Below are 20,701 nucleotides of genomic sequence, written 5' to 3'. Positions count from 1 at the left end.
GGGAGGCGGCACAGTGCCCACACCCTGCTCCCTGCTCCCCGCTCCCCGCTGCCTGCTCCCTGCTCCCTGCTCCCCGCTGCCTGCTCCCTGCTCCCTGCTCCCCGCTCCCTGCTCCCTGCAGGCCCCCCGCGCGGGATGGAGCCCCGGCCGCGGCGACGGCGCAGTTGCCGCCAGCTGGTCTCTGCTTTCCTGCGCGACCCGAGCTCCGGGCGCGTCTACAAGCGCGGGAAGCTGATCGGCAAGGTGGGGACCGGAACCCGGACTTCGCAGCGAGCGGTCCAGGCCGGGCCAGGCGGGGGTCCGGGCGGGGCGGGGCGGGGCGGGGCAGGCTGTGCACGCGCGATCCTGAGCGTAGGGGGGTGGTGTGTGTCCCGCTTGTTTGCCGGTTGCACGCCAGGCTTGTCTCTGTACTTGTTGTGCCGGCGGGAGTTTGGGGTCTGGCGTTGGTCTGGGCGCCTGGTCTGTGGTGAACCGTCTGTAGGGCGTGCGTTGTGTGGCGGGAACCAGTATTTGGCGGGCTGTGCTGTGTCCCTGAGCTGTGTGTCCTGGGGTGTGGGTGTGGGTATGCTACCACAGAGGGTGTGACACCCGGTCCTGTTGTTCCCAGGTGTGTGTGTGTGTGTGTGTGTGTGTGTGTGTGTGTGTGTCTGAATGGGTTACACATCTCTCTGCTCTCTGTGCCTGGTATGGATGTGTCTGCCAGAGTGGATGTGTCCCTGAGTTAGTTTGTTCCCAGGTGCTGCATTGAGTGTCCGGGTAGGAGGGTGTGAGCTGTGTGTCTGTGTCTCGGGTGTGTGTGTGTGTGTGTGTGTGTGTGTGTGTCTCAGGGGTGTGTGTGTGTGTGTGTGTGTCTGTGTCTCAGGAGTGTGTGTGTCTGTGTCTCAGGGGTGTGTGTGTGTGTGTGTGTCTGTGTCTCAGGGGTGTGTGTGTGTGTCTGTGTCTCAGGAGTGTGTGTCTGTGTGTCTGTGTCTCAGGAGTGTGTGTCTGTGTGTCTGTGTCTCGGGGTGTGTGTGTGTGTGTGTGTGTCTGAATGGGTTACACATCTCTCTGCTCTCTGTGCCTGGTATGGATGTGTCTGCCTGAGTGGATGTGTCCCTGAGTTAGTTTGTTCCCAGGTGCTGCATTGAGTGTCCGGGTAGGAGGGTGTGAGCTGTGTGTCTGTGTCTCGGGTGTGTGTGTGTGTGTGTGTCTGTGTCTCGGGTGTGTGTGTGAGTGTGTGTGTGTCTGTGTCTCAGTTGTGTGTGTGTGTAGCGGCCTGGCCCCTCCTCACTGGGCTTGTGAATCCCGCCCTGCAGGGTGCCTTCAGCCGCTGCTATAAGCTGACCGACATGTCCACCAGCACCGTGTTCGCTCTCAAGGTGGTGCCACGTGGGGGGCCCGGGGTCCGGAGTCTGCGCCCCTTTGGGAAGGTATGGCCCCCCATCAGTGCCCAGGGTCCCCATGGCCCCGTGGGTTCCCAGAGAGGCCCTGCCCTGGAGGTGCGGGCGGATGCCTGTTGGTAGGAATACTGCGGGCGGGCAGGGTGTGTACACACAGGACTTGCTGCAGGTGGAGCGGGAGATCGCCCTGCACAGCCGCCTGCGGCACCGCAACATCGTGGCCTTCCACGGACACTTCGCTGACCGTGACCACGTGTACCTGGTGTTGGAGTACTGCAGCCGAAAGGTGCGCTGGGCGCGGGGCAGCCAGGGAGCCTCCACGCCTCCATGTCTGCTGTGCTACCCCATCCGCCCCCGTGCCCACACCAGGCCTGACTGCGCATCCTAGGCTCGCTGGACTCTCTGAGGCTCACCTGTGTTCATTTGTGCCCAGTGTAGTCTGTGGTCACAGGGCTCATCTCATACTCATCGTGGTACCTGGGCCCACCTGAGCATACCTGCGCTCACCTGTGGCCCTCCTGCCCTTAGCCACGCCCCATGCCCCCCCCCCCCCCCCGCCGTTGAACCTAGTGGTGCCTTCATAGACTTCTTGCACTCACTTTGCCCACCTAAGTATACCTGAGCTCATCTCTGTCTCCCTGGTGCGGGCGCTGCGGCTGCGGGTCACCGGCAGTCCCTGGCCCACGTGCTGGAGGCGCGGCAGACGCTGACGGAGCCTGAGGTACGCTACTACCTGCGGGGCCTGGTTAGCGGCCTCCGCTACCTGCACCAGCAACGCATTGTGCACCGAGACCTAAAGCTCAGTGAGTGTGCGGAGGGGAGCTGTGGGACCCGGAGGGGCCATGGGAGCTGGGACTTGACTCCTCCTCTTACGCCCATGCCTCTCCTTCCCCCTGGCAGGTAACTTCTTTTTGAACAAGAATATGGAGGTGAAGATCGGGGACCTGGGGCTGGCTGCCAGGGTGGGGCCCGGGGGCCGATGCCACAGGTGAGGGTGGAGGCTTGGAGCAGTCTCTCAGGGTGGGCACAGGTGAACTTGGTCTGGCAGACTTCCTGAGCCCCCCCTTATCCCCTCCCAGAGTGCTCTGTGGGACCCCAAACTTCCTGGCCCCAGAGGTTGTCTCCAGGAATGGGCACTCCTGCCAGTCAGACATCTGGGCTTTGGGCTGCATCATGTAAGTGGGTCCTAGGGGCCTGGGGCTGGGGTGGGGCAGGAGCACCCAGATAGTGCCAGGTATGGGCGGGTGGGAGCATGCGAGGAGGTCAGGATAGGTACAAGGAAGCACACAGGAAGTTGAGTGGGGGGCAGCAGGTATGAGCATATACATGACAGATGTGAACAGATATGTGCAGATATGGGGCAGGTGGGAGGGGCACACACCAGCCATCATTTGAGCATGCAAGTATGAATAGGGATATGGGAGGATGTATGTGCAAGGGAGGTTTGACTGTTCAAAGATGTATCGAGCCCAGCTGGCATGGCTCAGTGGTTGAACATTGATCTATGAACCAGGTTCAATTCCCAGTCGGGACACATGCCCAGGTTGTGGGCTCAATCCCCAGCATGGGGCGTGCAGGAGGCAGCTGATTAATGATTCTCTCTCATTATTGATGTTTCTATCTTTGTCTCCCTCTCCCTTCCTCTCTGAAATCAATAAAATATATATTTTTTAAAAAGATGTGTTGCCCTAACCGGTTTGGCTCAGTGGATAGAGCGTCGGCCTGCAGACTAAGGGGTCTCAGGTTTGATTCCGGTCAATGTACCTTGGTTGCAGGCACATCCCCAGTGGGGGGTGTGCAGGAGGCGGCTGATCAATGTTTCGCTCTCGTCCATGTTTCTGACTCTCTATCCTTCTCCCTTCCTCTCTGTAAAGCAGCAATAAAAAATATTTTTAAAAAATTTAAAAAGCCCTAGCCGGTTTTGCTCAGTGGATAGAGCGTCGGTGTGCGGACTAAAGGGTCCCAGGTTCGATTCCGGCCAAGGGCACATGCCCGGGTTGTGGGCACATCCCCAGTGGGGGGCGTGCAGGAGGCAGCCGATCAATGATTCTCTCTCATCGTTGATGTTTCTATCTCTCTATCCCACTCCCTTCCTCTCTGAAATCAATAAAGATATATAAAATAAATAAATAAAATAAAAGGATGTGTTGACAAGTGTGTGCAGGTGCTAGGTGCACAGGCAGATCAGGGCCTATATATAGGGATGAAGTACATGCAGGAGTGGAGCAGGTGTGAGCATGCATAAAAGGAAATTGGACAGGTGCATTCAGGTATGTACAGGAATAAGCTGGTGTCTACAGATGCCAGTATCTACCAAGCAGACAGGAATGGCCAAGTGGGAGGGGATGCAGGGCACGGATGGGGATGCGGATGGATGGGAAGCATGTATAGAGTAGGGAAAGGTGGGTGGGTATGGCCAGGTGTACACAGGTAGGTGTGAGCCAACTCTGACCCAGCCCAGGACAGATGCCAGCAGGCACCCAGGCTCCTGCCCCCCTCCCTCGCTCAGGTACATGGTGCTGACTGGCGACCCACCCTTCGTGGCGGCTTCCCTGTCAGAGATGTATAAAAACATCCGAGAAGGCCGTTACCCCGAGCCCGCCCACTTGTCGCCCAATGCCTGTTGCCTCATTGCCCGCCTGCTGGCGCCCAACCCGGCCGAGCGGCCCAGCCTGGACCACCTGCTGCAGGACAACTTCTTCACGCAGGTGTGTGATGTCAGCCACCTGGATGCCTGGGTCCTTCTCTGGGGCGTCTCAGCCAAGGTCCAGGGAGGGTCAGGACCCCAGGTGGCCCAGGTACTCAGGAGCCAGACAATCTGAGTGGGGTGCCGACCCCTATCACCCCACTCTGAAGGGTTTCACTCCGGACCGGCTGCCACCCCACTCCTGCCACAGCCCGCCCATCTTTGCCGTTCCTCAGCCTCTGGGCAGGCTTTTCCGGAAGGTGGGCCAGCTGCTAATGAGCCAGTGCCAGCTGCCCTGTGAGTACCATGCCTGCCCACCCCTCACCTGCTACCTGCCCAATAGCTGTTCTGCACCTCACACACCTGCCACGCCTCCAACCTGCTCTGCAGCTCACCCATGGCAGAGGAGGCTCTGGGTGGCAAGTGCCTCCCCCCGCATCGGGCCAGGCTCTGCAACCCCCCAAATTCTGTGCCTCCCTCAGGCCCCTACACTCCCCACGAGGCTGCATGTCCAGGAGAAGATGGTTCCGATGCTGACTTCATGGAGTGGGGCAGTGAGGTGAGGGCTCAGGGCGGGGGACACAAGGAGGGTACCCTCACAGCGGGACTGAGCAGCGGGAGAAGTAGGGGATCTTCAAATTGGGGAGGGAAGCTGGAGCCCTTTACTCACCTCAGGCCTCTCCCCAGGGGCTGGGGCACCCCTCACCTCTGCTCCCTCCTCAGGCCTCCCTGTTGGAGAGAGGGGCTCTCCAACCTGAGGTCCCCGTCCACCTGGTCACCCAAGGGACCCTCCAGAGTGACCCAGCTGGTGAGCAGACTATCCTAGGTGGGGGCCGTGGGTAGGGAGGGAGGGTCTAGAGGCCGGAGACAAAAACAGTGCCTTGCCAGGGCCATGGCCCCTCTCCTGGCCTCAACTTTCCCATCTATGAAATGGGAATGATGTCTGGAATCCTTCTGGGTTTGAAGTAAGATTTTCCCAGATGAGAGAGTTTTGGGCCAGGCTAGTTGAAGGGGCCCCTCGTGGTGGGGACCCAGGCCTGCCCATCCCCTCTCTCCTTCTCCCCCTGACCTCACATACATCTGTCTCCCCAGGGTCTGAGGGGAGCCCAAGACAGGAGGTGGAGGCGGCCATTAGAAACCTACAGCTCTGCCTGAACCCTGGACCTCCAGGTAGGAGCACAGCCTAGGCCACCGGGGTCACCCTGTCTCTTAATCTCTGAGGAAAAGTACCCTGTCCCCATCCAGGCCCCCCTTGGGGGTATTTCTGGGGTTCCACGGTGGGAGAGCTTTAAGGGAGGTTTCAGGACACAGTGACTTCAGGCAAGTCACTTAACCTTCTGTGCCTCAGTTTCCTTACCTTGTAAGGAGGCTGATGATAGCATGATGCAGGCCAGGCGTCCTCAAACTACGGCCCGCGGGCCACATGCGGGTGTTTTTGCCGTTTTGTTTTTTTACTTCAAAATAAGATATGTGCAGTGTGCATAGGAATTTGTTCATAGTTTTTTTTAAACTATAGTCCGGCCCTCCAACGGTCTGAGGGACAGTGAACTGGCCCCCTGTTTAAAAAGTTTGAGGACCCCTGATGTAGGCTATCCTTGTGTGAGAAGTCTAGAACTTTCTGAGACCTCTTTTATATGTACTTTATGATGACTGTTTATTTTGAGTGATGTGCTGTGGAGGGCTCTGGGGGACTTGCTCATTTTTTCAGGGTCTGAGTCTCTAATGTGTAATTGAGTCCTGCTTGAGAGCCAGAGAGGAGACCGAGAGCAATGGAGGGAGGAAATGAGACATCAGACCTTCACCAACCCTGAACCCCTGTCCCAGCCGCGCTCTGAGATGGAACCCTGTCCCATACCCCAGAGTCCCAGATCCCCAAGCCCTCCTTCTCCACAACCCACGTGTCCTGCCCCCTCCCCCCCAGAGAGGACCCTGCTCTGCCTGGAGAGGGAGCCCCAAGCCTTTCCTTTTTTGTGGGATCCATTTCACTTCTTTGTTCAGCTTTCCCTGGTTGTGTAACAAATAAGAACCCCAAACTTTAAGCTTGTCTTTTATCAACTGGAGCCAACTTAAGAGGGGAGAGAGAATCATCAATGATGAGAATCATCTATTGGCTGCCTCCTGCATGCCCCCTATTGGGGATCAAGCCTGCAACCTGGGCACGTGCTCTGACTGGGAATTGAACCGTGACCTCCTGGACCTCCTGGTTCACAGATTGACCCTCAACCACTGAGCCACGCTGGCCAAGCTGGAGCCCACTTTAACGTCAGTGTTTTAAATGAACAGTAAAAGGGAATTCGAGGTAACTTTTCAGAGACGCTACCAAGACAGCATGGATTTTGTCTGTCCTTGGCAACTGGATGTCCCATTTTCCCCTAATGACTCTTTCCTCTCCCAGGATCCAATACAGGGTCCCACATGGCACTGAGCAATTCTTATTTTTAACACAAATATTTTTAACAAATAAAGTAAAGCCTCACGGTATTTGGGGCATTACAGGCATTTCGGGATTACTCATTTCCAGAGGCAGCGAGTGATTCCCCACGTCCCAGTCCTCCCCGCCACAAGGCAAGAGTTGGTTTTTTATTTTTTGGACGTTTCTCAACACCGCCAGGGTGTCTGCGGTCCCTCCACCCAGGCCCCACCAGGACCTCCCACTCAGTTCACCTCGTCCTTGTGCTCAGTCCCGCAGGACCCCGCGAGAGAGCAGTGGCCCATCCTCTGGGCTCCCAAGTGGGTGGATTATTCCAGCAAGTACGGCTTCGGCTACCAGCTGTTGGACGGGAGCAGTGGTGTCTTGTTTCGGGATGGTACCCACATGGCCCTGCGTCCCCCAGGGGGGTAAGCCATGGGGCTCCAGTCCCCTTGGGGGGCCAGGTTCTCCCCCTGCCTTTCTGCATCCATTCCTCAAGAATGTAAGTACATACTGTGTACACCTACAGGTACTCACTGCCTGCTAGGGAAGAACGACGATAAACAAATGAATAAGTTGATTTCAGGTAGCACTTTTCTGAAGGAAATGACTGGGTGAGGTGACAGATTGCGGGGGGGGGGGGGGGCTCATGACAGCATGCTTGTGGAGGGGCTTTCTGAGGAAGTGACATTCAGGTAAGACAGATGGTGAGATGGAGCCTTTGGGACCAGCATTGGAGGTACAGGGAGCAGCATACCCCCAAGATGCGACCCAGCACAGTGGGTGTCAGGAACAGTGGGGACTCCAAAGTGAGTGAGGGGGAGACAGGGAGGATGCGAAGTCAGCGGCCTTGAAGGCCACTGTTGGGGTTGGGGCAGGCAGGAGGGACCTGCCTCACACTTTGAACAAGATCTCTGGCAGGAGGGACGCAGGGACCGGCAGGGAGGTGGTGGACTAGTCAGCCGGGCAACGGCAGTGACTTGGGCTGGGTGGTGGCAGAGCCGAGATGCGAGGGAGCTGCAATCTCCACGGAGCTGGCAGGCAGGGAGGATGGAGCAGCCACTGGGCGAGATGGGAAGATGGCAGGAGGGTGGGTGTGGGGGCCAATCAGGATCTCAGTGCTCAGGCTGAGTCCGTGGCTCCAGAGTCTGGGGTTTAGAAGGCGGCTGGGGCCGGGGCTGGACCCACAGAGACGGGTGGTCCGTGTAGCCCTGGGTTTCAAAGCCACCATCCAAGGGGGTGTGGCTGGGTGGGAATGTGTCCCCGGACAGAGGCCGTGGCAGCTGACACACCCTGTGCCCCACCCTCAGCCAGGTCAGCTACATGCCTGACCGAGGGAAGCTGGAAATGTTTGCCCTGCGGGATGTGCCCAGCCCGCTGGGTGCCAAGCTGGCCGTCCTGCGACTCTTTGCTGGCTACATGCAGCAGCGGCTTCGAGAGGTGAGGGCCGGGGGGCCAGTGGGCTGGGGGGCCAGTGGGACTGGCAGGTGGAGAGGCCTGAGACCCTTGTGGCTGGGTCTGTCCTCAGGAAGAGCGCCTGCCGGTGCCCACCCAGTCTGCCAGCCCGGGCCTCTGCCTGCTGCGCTTTCTTGCATCCCAGCAGGCCCTGCTGCTGCTCTTCAGTGATGGGACAGTGCAGGTGAGCGTGGGCCCTTATCTTCAGAGCCCCTGGGGGTCAGCAGGTTGGGGCAGCCCCGTCCCCTGGACCACGCTGGATGTTCAATGCACACTGTTCGGGGCTCCAGGAAACAGCTGGCTCCTGGCAGGGGGAGCAAAGTATGGACTCCTAAGTACAAAAACTGCAAAATTGAAAATAAAATGTGTTTTTTAAAAAAGAAGAAGAAGATGTGTTTAAGTAATGGCAAAATGTAATTTGGGTCATCTTCATGGGTGGTTACATTTAGCAGCTGTCAAATGTCATTTCCATCCTGGCTGGCTGGTTCAGTTGGTTCGAGAGTCGTCCTGTGCACCAGTTTTCATCCCTTATCCTAGCCTGTACGGGAGGCAACCAATTGATGTTTGTCTCTCACATCTATGTTTCTCTCACTCTCTCTCTCTTCCCCCTCTCTCTTTAAAGAAAAGGGGAAAACATATCCTTGGGTGAGGATTTTTTTAAAAAGTCATTTCCTTGGAAATAAGTTTTTAAAACTATTTTTTTATTGATTTCAGAGAGGAAGGGAGAGAGGGAGAGAGAAACATCAGTGATGAGAGAGAATCATCAATCTGTTGCCTCCTGCATGCCCCCGACTGGGAATTGAACCCACAACCTGGGCATGTGCCCTGACCAGAAAGAATCGAACCATGACCTTCCTGGTTCATAGGTTGACGCTACACTCAACCACTGAGCTACACTGGCTGAGTGGAAAATCATTTTTAAGTTGAGATTTTCCTGAGCAGTCCTGGCGATTTGCTGTTCCACTTACTCATGCATTCATTGGTTGATCCTTGTAAGACCAGGGATTGAACCTGCAACCTCGGTGCATCAGGACAATGATCTAACCAACGGAGCTGCTTGTTCAGGGCTCATTATTATTTATTTTAAAATTATTTTTTAAAACTTACAGTAGTAAAAACAACTCTAGCTGTCCAGACTAGAGTGTGGGTAATGCCCTGAGCTGGGCTGGGCCGCAGGTAGCGAGAATTGTCTTCATGGCTCTGCAGAACACTTGGGGAAACTGGAAGTTGAGGGACTGGAGCTCCCCAGGTCACAGGATTAAGAATGGAGGTCTCCCTGGGTGACCGAGGGCAGGGAAGTCCTATCCAAACCTCAGTTTCCTCTTCTGTACATAAAACTCTGGGCTCCCAACGCTGTGCGTTCCTAGGAGTGGGGCAACCACTGAGACCCAGGTCAGGGGGCTTTCAGTCTCCTATTCACGTTTTCTTCTCTCAGGGGCGGGGGGGGGGGGTGGCCCACACCTGGGGCAGCCCCAGGGGAACCCCTCTCCTTGACCTCGGCGCCTTACTTTGGCAGGTCAGCTGCAGTGGAGACCAGGTTCAACTGGTGCTGAACGGCGGGCCCGAAGAGTTGCTGCTCACGGTCTGGGAACGGGGCCAGCCGGCTGCCTCTTACCCGCCGGGGACCCTGCAGAGCCACGGCTGTCCCCCCGCTGCTCGCCAGCACCTGCATCACGCGCTCCGCATGCTGCAGAGCATCTAGCACCCCCAAGGGTCAGAGTGGGCCTCTGCATGTTGATGCCAGGGGCCCAGGCTCCATTTTTGTTTCTGTTCCTCCAGAGGGGATGCCCTTGGGGGCAGCTGGCAGGTGCATGGGAGGAGGGGAGTCTTTGCCTCAGGGTATGACTGACTGTGCAACCCAGACTTTTGTTCAGCTTTGTGCTTTCTTTTTCATTCAAGAAAACTTGTTCTGGCTGATGTGGCTCCGTGGTTGAGCATTGACTCATGAATCAGGAGGTCAGGGTTCAATTCCCCATCAGGGCACATGCCGGGGTTGCTGACTCGATCCCCAGTAGGGGGCAGTGCAGGAGGCAGCCAATCAATGATTCTCTCTCAGCATGTTTCTCTCCCTTCCTCTCTCTGAAATCAATAAAAATATATTTAAAAGAAAATAAAACTGGCCCCTGTCGCCTGCTGTCTGGCTCTCTTTGGGGGAGTGTGAGGGGCCTCAGTGAGGCAGCACCCTGACCCAGCGGGATCGGAGCCCACTGTGCGTGGGGCAGACAGGTGGGCCAGAATTTCCCCAACACGGAAGGTGGGATCCGAGAGGCGTTCTAAAATGACCAAAAATCGCCCCAGCCAGTTTGGCTCAGTGGATAGAGTGTTGGCCTGTGGACAGAAGGGTCCCACGTTCGATTCTGGTCAAGGGCACATGCCTTGGTTGCGGGTTCGATCCCCAGTGTGGGGCATGCAGGAGGCAGCCGATCAATGATTCTCTCTCATCATTGATGTTTCTATCTCTCTCTCCCTCTCCATTTCTCTCTGAAATCAATAAAACTATATTTAAAAATAAAATAAAATAAAATGACCAAAAATCTAAAACATAGGACATTTGCTTCATGGACAGGCAGTGAGAAAATGGATGTTGGGGACTAGAAAGATGGTGGCCCATGCTAGGCAGGGGCACAATGCTGGGCACAGCTGTCACCTGCGCTGACTTGGGATGGGGGAGTGTGCTTCCTGGGGAGGGTCCTGGGGTTTTTTTTTTGTTTGTTTTTTCTATCCATTGACATACATTTATGTTCCTGTAGAAAAGAATTAAACCATCAGTGCATTCTGGCTTTCCCCTCGACCATGTGCCTGGATGTATTTCTACGTTTGTATGTAAAGATTCACCTTATTCCTTTTAATGGAAGGAGGGGATGAAGCATATCTGACATTTAAGGACTGGGGAGGAAATGGAGGCAACTGGTGGGATCGGTCAGGGGAGGTCAAATGCCTTGGTGTGGCCAGACGTGGGAAGAGGGATTGTTCTGCTTAAAAGAGGGGGTAGAAGCTGGAGGATTCCCTGGAGAACCTGGGGTGAACCGGGTGTGGGTGGGAGAGGAGCTAGCAGAAGGGAGAGGCAGTGCCGGGCGGGGCCTCATGGCCTTTTTCTTTTTTTATGTTACTGTTAATGTGACAATCACATAGCACGCAGCTCATTACTTCAATGTGTACAACTTGGCGACAATGAGTGCATTCACAATGCGGCGGGACCACCACCTCTATCTAATTCCAAAACATTTTTATCACTCGGAACACCCCTCCCCCGCGCCCCCAACCCCTGACAACCACTCATCCACTTTCTGTCTCGGCGTTTCACATGAACGGAATCCACACACTCTGCGGCCTTTTGTGTCTGGCTTCTCTCCGTGGGCATCCTGTGTTCGAGGCCCAACCATGTGGTAGAGAGTGTTGGTGCTTCACTCTTTGTCCGGCTGAGTAATATTCCAGTGTGCTTTACTTATTTGTTCGTCTGTTGATGGCATCATGTTACAGAGGACAGAAGCCACCCTCCCAATTGTTTTGAGCTCCATAAAGGATTGGCTTTTGACACTGAAATGTTCAGAAGAAGGGATGGCTGCAGGCAAGGCTGGATCGTGGGCTCAGATGAGCAAGGCCTTACCCCTGCCTCTCTCTTCCTGTCCCTCACTTTTCCTCCATCTCTTGCTCTACTGTCCTTTGCTTTGGCTCTTGTGGCATAGTGACAAAGATGACCTCTGGCACAGGCTGCCATGCTCTCCAGCAAACCCAGGGGACAAGCAACCACCCCCACACTGGCTCCATGTTGAAACTTCCTGGCCAGGCCTTGGTCACATGTCCTCCCCCAAGACTCCTGGCCCTAGAGTAGGGTGTGGCAGGGGGAGTGGATGCCAACATCCCATCATCATCTTGATTTGCTGTGGTGTGTTTCTTTCTTCTTCTTCTTTTAAAGATTGTTTTGTGGTATTAAACACTATTTGTCCTTTCCTTCCTTCTTTTTTAAAAATATATTTGACTGAATTTTTTACAGAGAGGAAGGGAGAGGGATAGAGAGTTAGAAACATCGATGAGAGAGAAACATCGATCAGCTGCCTCCTGTACACCACCTACTGGGGATGTGCCCGCAACCAAGGTACATGCCCTTGACCGGAATCGAACCTGGGACCCTTCAGTCCGCAGGCCAAACAGGTTAGGGCCAAACCGGTTAGGGCTGTGGTGTGTTTCTAATTAACAGCTGGTCTTTTGTGTTAAAATGCCACGGTGGGCAGCCTCCAAGATGGCCCTGGCCCCTGCTATTCACTCCCTGTGCAGTCCCCTCCACACTGAATTGGGCTAGCCTGTGGAACCACTAGGATTCCAGCAGTAACGGTCTGTGACTTCCGAGGCTAACTAGGACAGACAAGATGTGAGGCTTCCACCCCACTCTCTCTTGGACCACTTACTCCGTGGGGAGCCGGAGGCCGTGCTGTGAGGACACTCCAGGAACTCCGTGGAGGGGCCCACGTGGAGAGGCGCGGAGCCTGTCACCAACAGCAACACGAGGGAGCCATCTTGGAAGTGACTCCTCCAGGCCCAGTCGTGCCATCAGATGAGGCAGCCCTGGCTGACACCTTGACTGCAACTTCATGAAAGACCCTGAGCCAGACCACTGAGCCAAATTGCTTCTGAATTCCTGACCCACAAAAGTTATGAAAATAAAATGTGTTTCTTCTTGTTTCAAGTCATTTGGTTTTGGGGTGACTTGTTACCCAGCTATGATGTACTGATACGCTTGCCCAAACATGCAGATGACCCAGCCCCATTTCTGCCCAGAACATTGGTTTCAGGGGAGAAAACGACAAAACATCGTCAGCAATCTAACTGCCTATCTTGCAAAATGACCGACCTAGAGTGTGTGTTCCCATCTGTTCGTGGGCGTAGGAACAGCAACAACCTGTGAGAATCGCCCACAACGATGGTCTATAAACCAACCGCAGAATATATTAATTTTGAAACCTCCCAGGCCGACTCTTATTTCTAGGTACAAGAACGTCAAGAGATGGCAAAATGCCCACGACGCCCTCTTCAGAGAGGGGAACTGTGCACTTCCAGATAAAGCTGTTAGTTTTGGGGGGCTTACAAAGGTTGGAGCCTCAAGAAATGGCAATGAATTCCAACTCCAGAACCTTTTTATTTATTTTTTTTAAGGAAACCAGGGAAGGCACTTTTAACTCTGAAGAATGAGAAGCAACTTGCCTTAGTTTAATTCTGCCTTTACCCCCGCCCTCCATCTGAAGCTTGGGCTGAACCCTGCCTCTGGACCACCTCCTCATTGGTCCGTGGGAGCATGTGACACCGATGCCTGCTCTAATCACCAACGAGCAAGGCGAGCCCAAGGCGGCAGCATCCTGGGCGGCTTTTTGGCTGCTGCCATAGCAACCTGGTGTGATGTCACAAAGCCTCCCAGGGCCAGGTCCTGCCTGCGGGCATCTGCTTCCCCATCTGCTCTGAGCCACGGAACTCGCCTGGGAGCTGAGGGCTTTCCTCTCTCCGTTTGACAGATGAGGAACCTGAGGCACGTGGGTTGCCTCAATATATAAACTGCTGGGAGAAAAGGCAGGTGGGTGTAGGTATGTCAACCTGGCCACCCCAGCCGCCCGAGGTGTTTTTAAAATCCTGATGACTCCAAGGAATTACGCCAAGAGAAAAAAGCCCAAAGGTCGCATAACCTAAGATTCCGTTTATGTAACGGGTTTGAAATGACAACAGATGAGTGGTTGCCAGGGGATTAGAGATGGGAGGGGCTGAGGTTGTAACAGGGCAGCTGGAGGGGTCCTTGTGGTGGGGGATACAGGAACCTATGCAGTTGATACAACTGTAGACAACACACACACACACACACACACACACACACACACACACGAGAGCAAGTAAAACTGGGAAAATCAGAAATCTGGATAAAACACGTGATGGGATCCATGTCAACATCCTGGTGGAGATATTGATTTCTTTTTGCAAAATGCAGCCTCACTGGGGGAGACTGAGCAAAGTGTACAACGGACTCTCTGTATTATTTCTTATAGCTGCAGGGGAATCCACAGTGAGCTCAATAAAAACTTCAATGAAAAAATTCTGTCTAGCCTGGTCAGTGTGGCTCAGTTGGTTGAGCGTTGTCCCATGCACCAAGAGATCGCTGGTTGGATCCTGGTCAGGAGGCGGCTGATCAATGTTTCTCTCTCATCTATGTTTCTATCTTTCTCGCCCTCTCCCTTCCTCTCTCTGAAATCAACAAAAACATTTATTTTTTAAAAAAATTCTGTTTGCGGGTTCCTCAATAAAGCTAAGTGTAAATCACCATATGACCCAGCGATTCCACTCCTAGGAATATACCTAAGAGAATCCTACCTAATAAAATGGTAATATACCTAAGAGAATCCTACCTAATAAAATGGTAATATGTAAATTACCATCACTCCACTACACCCACGATTGGGCCAGCGGGAGGCGCAGGGGGCGGGACTCAGGGTGGCCTGGGTAGCCAATTGTGCCGGAGGCTTCTGAAAGGCCTGGTGCACCAGCCAACAGGCACCCAGCTCCCCTGCGATCGAAAGCGAAAGCGTGTAGGGGACCCTACACGTGCATGATTCAATCATGCACTGGGCCTCTAGTTTACAATAAGTGTTTAAAAACAATTGTGGCCCTGGCTGGTTTGGCTCAATGGATAGAGCATCGGCCTGTGGACTGAAGGGTCCCGGGTTCGATTCTGTTCAAGGGCACATGCCTGGGTTGCAGGTTCGATCCCCAGTGGGGGGTGTGCAGGAGGCAGCCAATCGATGATTCTCTCTCATCATTGATGTTTCTATCTCTCTCTCCCTCTCCCTTCCTCTCTGAAATCAATAAAAATAGATAAAAAACACAAACAATTGTGTGCTCCAGCATTCAGAGTAGCCCTGTTCAAATAGCCCAAAGTGGAAACAACCTAAATCTCTAACAATGGATGAACCGATAAGCAAAACGTGCTCCACCTGCTCTAATAATAATAATAGATTATTATTCAGCCATGCAAATGATGAAGCACTGACATTCCCTACAACTTGGATTGTCTTTGAAAAACATGACGCTCAGTGAGAGAAGCCAGACACAAAAGGCCACACAGTGTGTGATTTCATATATGTGAAATGTCCACGGGCTAGAGAAGGGAAATGGATGTGACTGCTAATGGGGACAGGGTTTCTTTTTGGGGTGGTGGAATGTTCTGGAATGAGAAGTGATGGTTGCATAATGTGAACCTATGTAATGCCACTGAATTACACTTTAAGAAGATTAAAATGGTGGATTTTACTTTATGTGAATTTTACCACAATTTAAAAAAAAATCCTGCTGCCCACATCTCACCCCAGATCGATTAGGGCAGAATCATGAGCTCCGGCTTCAGGTGTTTCTAAAGTCCCTCATCTGTCCTGTAGCACAATATAACCAAGGCCATATAAATGCCGACCACATTCTTGCTATTAAGAAATTAATGTTGCCCTGCCTGGTGTGGCTCAGCTGGTTGGAGCGTGGTCCCGTATACCAAAAGGTGGCAGGTTCCATTCCAGGTCAGGGCACATACCTAGGTTGTGGATTCAAGCCCCAGTTGGGGTGGGTATGGGAGGCTACCGATCGATGTTTCTCCCTCTCTCTCCTAAAATCAATAAAAAAAAAATCCTCAGGTGATAATTTTTTAAAAAAGAAAGTAATGTTGTAAGTCAAATCACTATGCTGTACACCTAAATTCATAAAGTGCGGAATGTCGATTGTATTTCAATAAAACTGGGGGGGGGGGGGGTGGGAATTAGCGTTTAAGCGTTTTAAGTCTCGTCATGACACTGTGGCTATGGGATTTACTAAGCGTCTCTGTAGAGAAATGCAGTTGCTGCTGCGGAGCAATGGAGGGTGGGTGGGGAGCAGACGGAGGTGAACAGCTGAGACTTGTTGACACAAAGGATGCCTAATGCCCCAGCTGTTCAGGGCTCCACTGCTGTGAGCAGGTTGTCATGTGCAGCCCCTGCCACAAGGTGGCAACAGAGTACCGGCTAGTTTGGTGGTCCAAGCTGGCCGTTTGTGGGGCCCACTTGGAGAGAGTGTGGGGGAGGGTGCGGAGGGACAAATGTACTTGGGGCTTTTGGCTTCTTTCGGGGCTGCTGCCCCAGATAAAACCCACTTCGGGCTGTGGTAACGATCCAGACGCTCAATCCATATCAATCCATGAACCAGAATGATTTCTAGTCCATGTTAGCAACCTCCCCTCCCCTGTCCCCCATGATCCATTGGCTTTGTCCTCCTCTACCTGCCAGGGCAGAATTCAGGAAGCACAGAGGGGAGCTCAAGCTTATACTTCTCCCTGCAAATCAGTGGATTACTGGGTAACTCTCTGCCCTCCCTCCACTCCTCATAATAACCAGATTTAGCAAAAATACCGGACACTCTGTTCAGTCTGAATTTCAGATAAATAACACATCTCTGTTAGGTAGAAGGATGTCCCATGCAATATTTGAGATAAACTTATACTAAAAAAAGAAAGATTCATTTATCTAAAATTAAAATTAATTGGGTGTCTTGTGTCCTCTAGGATGAACTGCTTTAGCTCTGCCGCTGGGAGTTCTCTGTGAGTGGCTCCTGTGCCCTTGGAGTGGACATTCCTCATCCTTGGGGCGGGGTAGGGGGCCCAGGGGGGGTGCAGCATGTTAGCTCTGGGCAGGCCATAGAATCAGCCCTTTCTCCAAGAAGTTGGACAACTTTTAACATAGCTGCGTGCCGTTTCATACGGTTGCTGTAACAAATGACCACAAATGAATAGTGGCTTGAATTAAAACAATGCAAATTGCCCTGGCTGGTTTGGCTCAGTGGATAGAGCGTCGGCCTGGGGACTGACGGGTCCCAGGTTCGATTCCGGTCAAGGGCATGTGCCTTGGTTGCGGGCACATCCCCAGTGGGGGGGGGGGGGGTGCAGGAGACGGCTGATCGATGTTTCTCTCCCATCAATGTTTCTAGCTCTCTGTCCCTCTCCTTCCTCTCTGTAAAAAATGAATAAAAAATATATTTTAAAAAATGCAAATTTATTCTGTGACAGTGCTGGCGGTCAGAAATCCTAAACCAGGTGTGGGCAGGGCTGATCCTTCTGGAGGCTCCAGGGAAGACTCATTTCCGGCCTTTTCCAGCTCCGAAAGGCACCGAATCGCTGGCTCATGGCCCCTTCCTCCATCCTCACAGCCAGCAGCGCAGCCTCTGCCCTCTCTGACTCTCACCCTCCTGCCTGCCTCCTAGGAGGACCCTGTGAGGACACCGGGCCTCCTGGGGAATCTGGGGTCATCCCCATCTCAGGGTCCTTGACTGAATCCCATCGCCAACGTCCCTTTACCATGTGAGGCACCATGTCCACAGGCCCCATGATCAGGTTTGAGGGAGTTTTGGGGTCAGCCCATGAGTTGTCCCTCCCCTGTGGCCTTCGTTGCTTTGGGACCACTGTGGTCAGGCCTCCACACACCCACACTCGTTTAACCATCTCAGGGCATGGCAGCTGTCCTGCTTTCCTGGCTCTAAGAATATTTCAGGATCTGCAGAGCAAACAGCTTCCCTAGATGTTTCCCTTTTTTTGATTGGGGCTATGTCAGTTTACATTAAACCCCAATAAAATACAAAATTCAATGTCTCAGTGGCACAAGCCACCTCTCAGGCTCAGTCACCCCATGTGGCTGGCGGCTCCTGTGTTGGACAGTGTGGATCTAGAACCTCCTCATCATTGCACACAGTTCTAGAGGGATGTTGTCCAACACGGGAGCTACCAGCCACATGTGGCTATTTACATTTAAATTCTGTTGGCCTCTAACGTCCAGTGTGAGCCAGTGTGGCTTTCTTTTCTTAAAGGGGAGGGTCCAGGGGTGAGGTGGGCTGTGCCGCCAAGTCCATGAACCCACAGAAACAAGTGACAAGGGAGTGAGAGCTTGCTCCCAGGACACTAGCCTCGGGCGTCCCTGCATGTGCTGAGGTATGGAGAAGCTATATGCATAGGGTACTTGTTTTTGCTGCAAAAAAAAAATGCTTCCCAGCTCCCTGGCCAGGAATGTGGTCCCCGTAGGTGGTTATGAGTTTGAGTTATTCCAACTCCCAGTGGCTTAAACAAAGAAGGAGGGCTTATTGGTGCTCATAACTGAGAGGGTGAGGTGGGCTGCCTTCAGACAGGACTGAATCCAGGGCCTCCAACAGCAAGCTCCCGAATCTGCCTCTGGCCACCTCTTGGCTCTCCCCGAGGGCCTCAGCAGCTCTGGCTCTCCTCGTAGGAGCTGCATAAGCCCCCGGCAGGGAGTAAGCACCAGCCTCACGTGCTTCCGGCAAGTCCTGGACAGCACATCCCAGACCACCAGGCATGACAGCACCACCCCGGGCGTGGGACTCCACTCCCTTTACTGTGGCATCTTTCAAAAACCCCTTGAGAGAGCTCTAGCCAGACTAGATTTGGGCCTAAGCCCTGGGCTTGACCCTCCTGTGGCCAGTCATCCAGATACCTCATCATTCTCCACGCCCTGCCGAGCTCCTGCGCATCCTGAGTTTTTTTTTTTTTTAATATACATTTTTATTGATTTCAGAGAGGAAGGGAGAGGGAGAGAGAGATAGAAACATCAATGATGAGAGGGAATCATTGATTGGCTGCTTCCGGATCGAGCCTAAAACCTGGTCATGTGCCCTTGACCGGATTTGAACTGGGGACCCTTCCGTCCGTAGGCCGACGCTCTATCCACTGAGCCAAACCGGCCAGGGCTCCTGAGCAGTTTTGACGTGCCTCTTCTCTCTCCACATTACAGCTGATTCACCCAGGGCTGTCAAAAGGCAAAGCTTACCTAAATGCACACCTCAGCTCCTTGCAGACCCCAGGCCCTCCCCCGCCCCCGCCATTGTGCCCACTCCCTTTGGGACCCTGATTTGAGCTCCAGCCTCCACTTCCTTCCCAATAACTCACTACTATCCCGCCCCCCGCCCCTAACCCTAACCCCCAGGGCAGGGGTCCTCAAACTACCGCCCCGCGGAGGACATTTATCCGGCCCGCCGGGTGTTTTTGTTTTTGCCGCCGCTGCCTGTCCTGCTTAGCAGCCGACTCGTCCCGGGCCGCAGTGCGCACGTGTGGAATGTGCCGCACTCTCCGACTCCCCTCCAAGGGTCTGAGGGACAGTGAACTGGCCCCCCGTTTAAAAAGTTTGAGGACCCCTGCCCCAGGGGCTGCCCTTTCTCTCTGTGATCTCCACCCCCTCCTGCAGTCTGGCTGTGGCCTGACCTCACCCCAGATCACCGCTGACCTGTGAGCTGGGCTGGGTTAAGCACTGCCTGCCCACCTGTGCTGGTCCCCGTGCCTGCCAGAGCAAATGACCACAGTGGGCAGCTGAAAACAATGGGCATCTTTCTCACGAGGCACCGGAGGCCAGGAGCCCCAAATCAAGAAGCGGCAGGCCCGCGCCCCTCCCAAGGCTCCTGGGGAGGGTTCTTCCTGCCTCTTCTGGCTTCTGGGGACCTAGGCTTCCCTCGGCCTGTGACCTCATCACCCCAGTCTCTGCCTTGTCGTCATCCTCAGTGTCCGAGTTAGAAATCTCCCTCTGCATGTCTGTCTCTCCTCTTCTGCCCCTTATAAGGGTACTCCTCATTGGATTTAGGGCCACCCCAATCCAGAATGACCTCATCTCAAGAGCCTTAATTATATATCTGCAAGGACCCTTATTCCAAATAAGGTCCCAATCACAGGTTCTTGGGGATAAATCTGTTTTATATATATATATAATATATATAAATTTTAAAACAGATTTATCCCCAAGAACCTGTGATTGGGACCTTATTTGGAATATATATATTATTGATTTCAGAGAGGAAGGGAGAGGGAGAGATAGAAACATCAATGGTGAGAGAGAATCATTGATCAGCTGCCTCCGGCACGCCCCCCACTGGGGGTCAGGCCCACAACCTGGGTATGTGCCCTTGACCGGAATCGAGCCTGGGACCTTTCAGTCCATAGGCCTATGCTCTATCCACTGAGCCAAACCAGCTAGGGCTGGGAGATAAATCTTTATGGCTATGATTCAACCCACTTGACCCCCCTGAGCCTCACCAAAGTTGGGAGTGTGGACGGGGGATCACCTTGTTTTACAGAGGGGGAAATTCCACGGGCTGGGCTGGGCCCCCACATGTGTGTGGCTTTTCCTGATACCCAACCCATGGCCTGACGCCCTGACCAGGATTCAGCCCTCCAGGTGCTTCCACGCAGCCAGAGGTCTGATGTGACTGACACTCACTGGGCTCACTGGCCTTGGGGCTCCCTGTCCACCTGTGGTTTTCTCACCGTCTCTTGGTGTTGCCCCTCCTGACCTGCGTCCCAAGCCCCTTGTCGCCTCTGGGAAGCCCTCCCGTGGGCTTTCCTAGCGGGCTGTCCCCCAGCCTCTCATCGCCCACTCCTCAGGCCAGCCGCCAGGGGAGACCTTGTCCGGAGCCCCTCCCTGTCACCAAGTTCCACACCCCACCCTTCCTTCACTCCAGAGCTTCCTACCTTCCTTTGGTGGTGCCCAACTACTGATGGTCCACCCCTGGCCACCCCGTCCTCGCCTCCATGCCAACTGGCCCCAGAACTGTGTCTGGTGGCCCAATGGGCCAGGTCCCAACTAGACCTAAGGTGAGTGGGGGACACCTGTGGCTCATCACTCAGATGTCCTTTTGGGATGGGAGGTATTAGGACCCAGGAGGCAGATTCCCAGACCTCAGTATCCCCATCTGCACAGTGACAGGTGGATCCTGTCTAGTGGGGACTGGGGG

At 54.0% G+C, this 20,701-nt stretch overlaps 1 protein-coding gene across 1 annotated transcript; it reads left to right on the top strand.

The window, feature by feature from the left end:
• Window positions 1-135: 135 nt before the first annotated feature.
• PLK5 (polo like kinase 5 (inactive)) lies at window positions 136-9,632 on the top strand (the record flags this gene model as incomplete). The annotated part of the gene is given in 16 exon segments (XM_079773310.1): window positions 136-243; window positions 1,296-1,409; window positions 1,549-1,665; window positions 2,053-2,182; window positions 2,280-2,367; window positions 2,459-2,554; window positions 3,889-4,087; window positions 4,236-4,362; window positions 4,548-4,624; window positions 4,789-4,873; window positions 5,158-5,235; window positions 6,701-6,708; window positions 6,710-6,903; window positions 7,786-7,915; window positions 8,004-8,114; window positions 9,447-9,632. Coding segments are annotated over 16 exon segments (1,848 nt in total).
• Between the last annotated feature and the right edge of the window lie 11,069 nt (window positions 9,633-20,701).

Source organism: Cnephaeus nilssonii (genome assembly GCF_951640355.1).
Source record: "Cnephaeus nilssonii genome assembly, chromosome: 5".
Classification (NCBI taxonomy): domain Eukaryota; kingdom Metazoa; phylum Chordata; class Mammalia; order Chiroptera; family Vespertilionidae; genus Cnephaeus; species Cnephaeus nilssonii.
The sequence above is the reverse complement of the archived record's forward strand: the minus strand, read 5'-3'. Positions and strand labels throughout refer to the sequence as shown.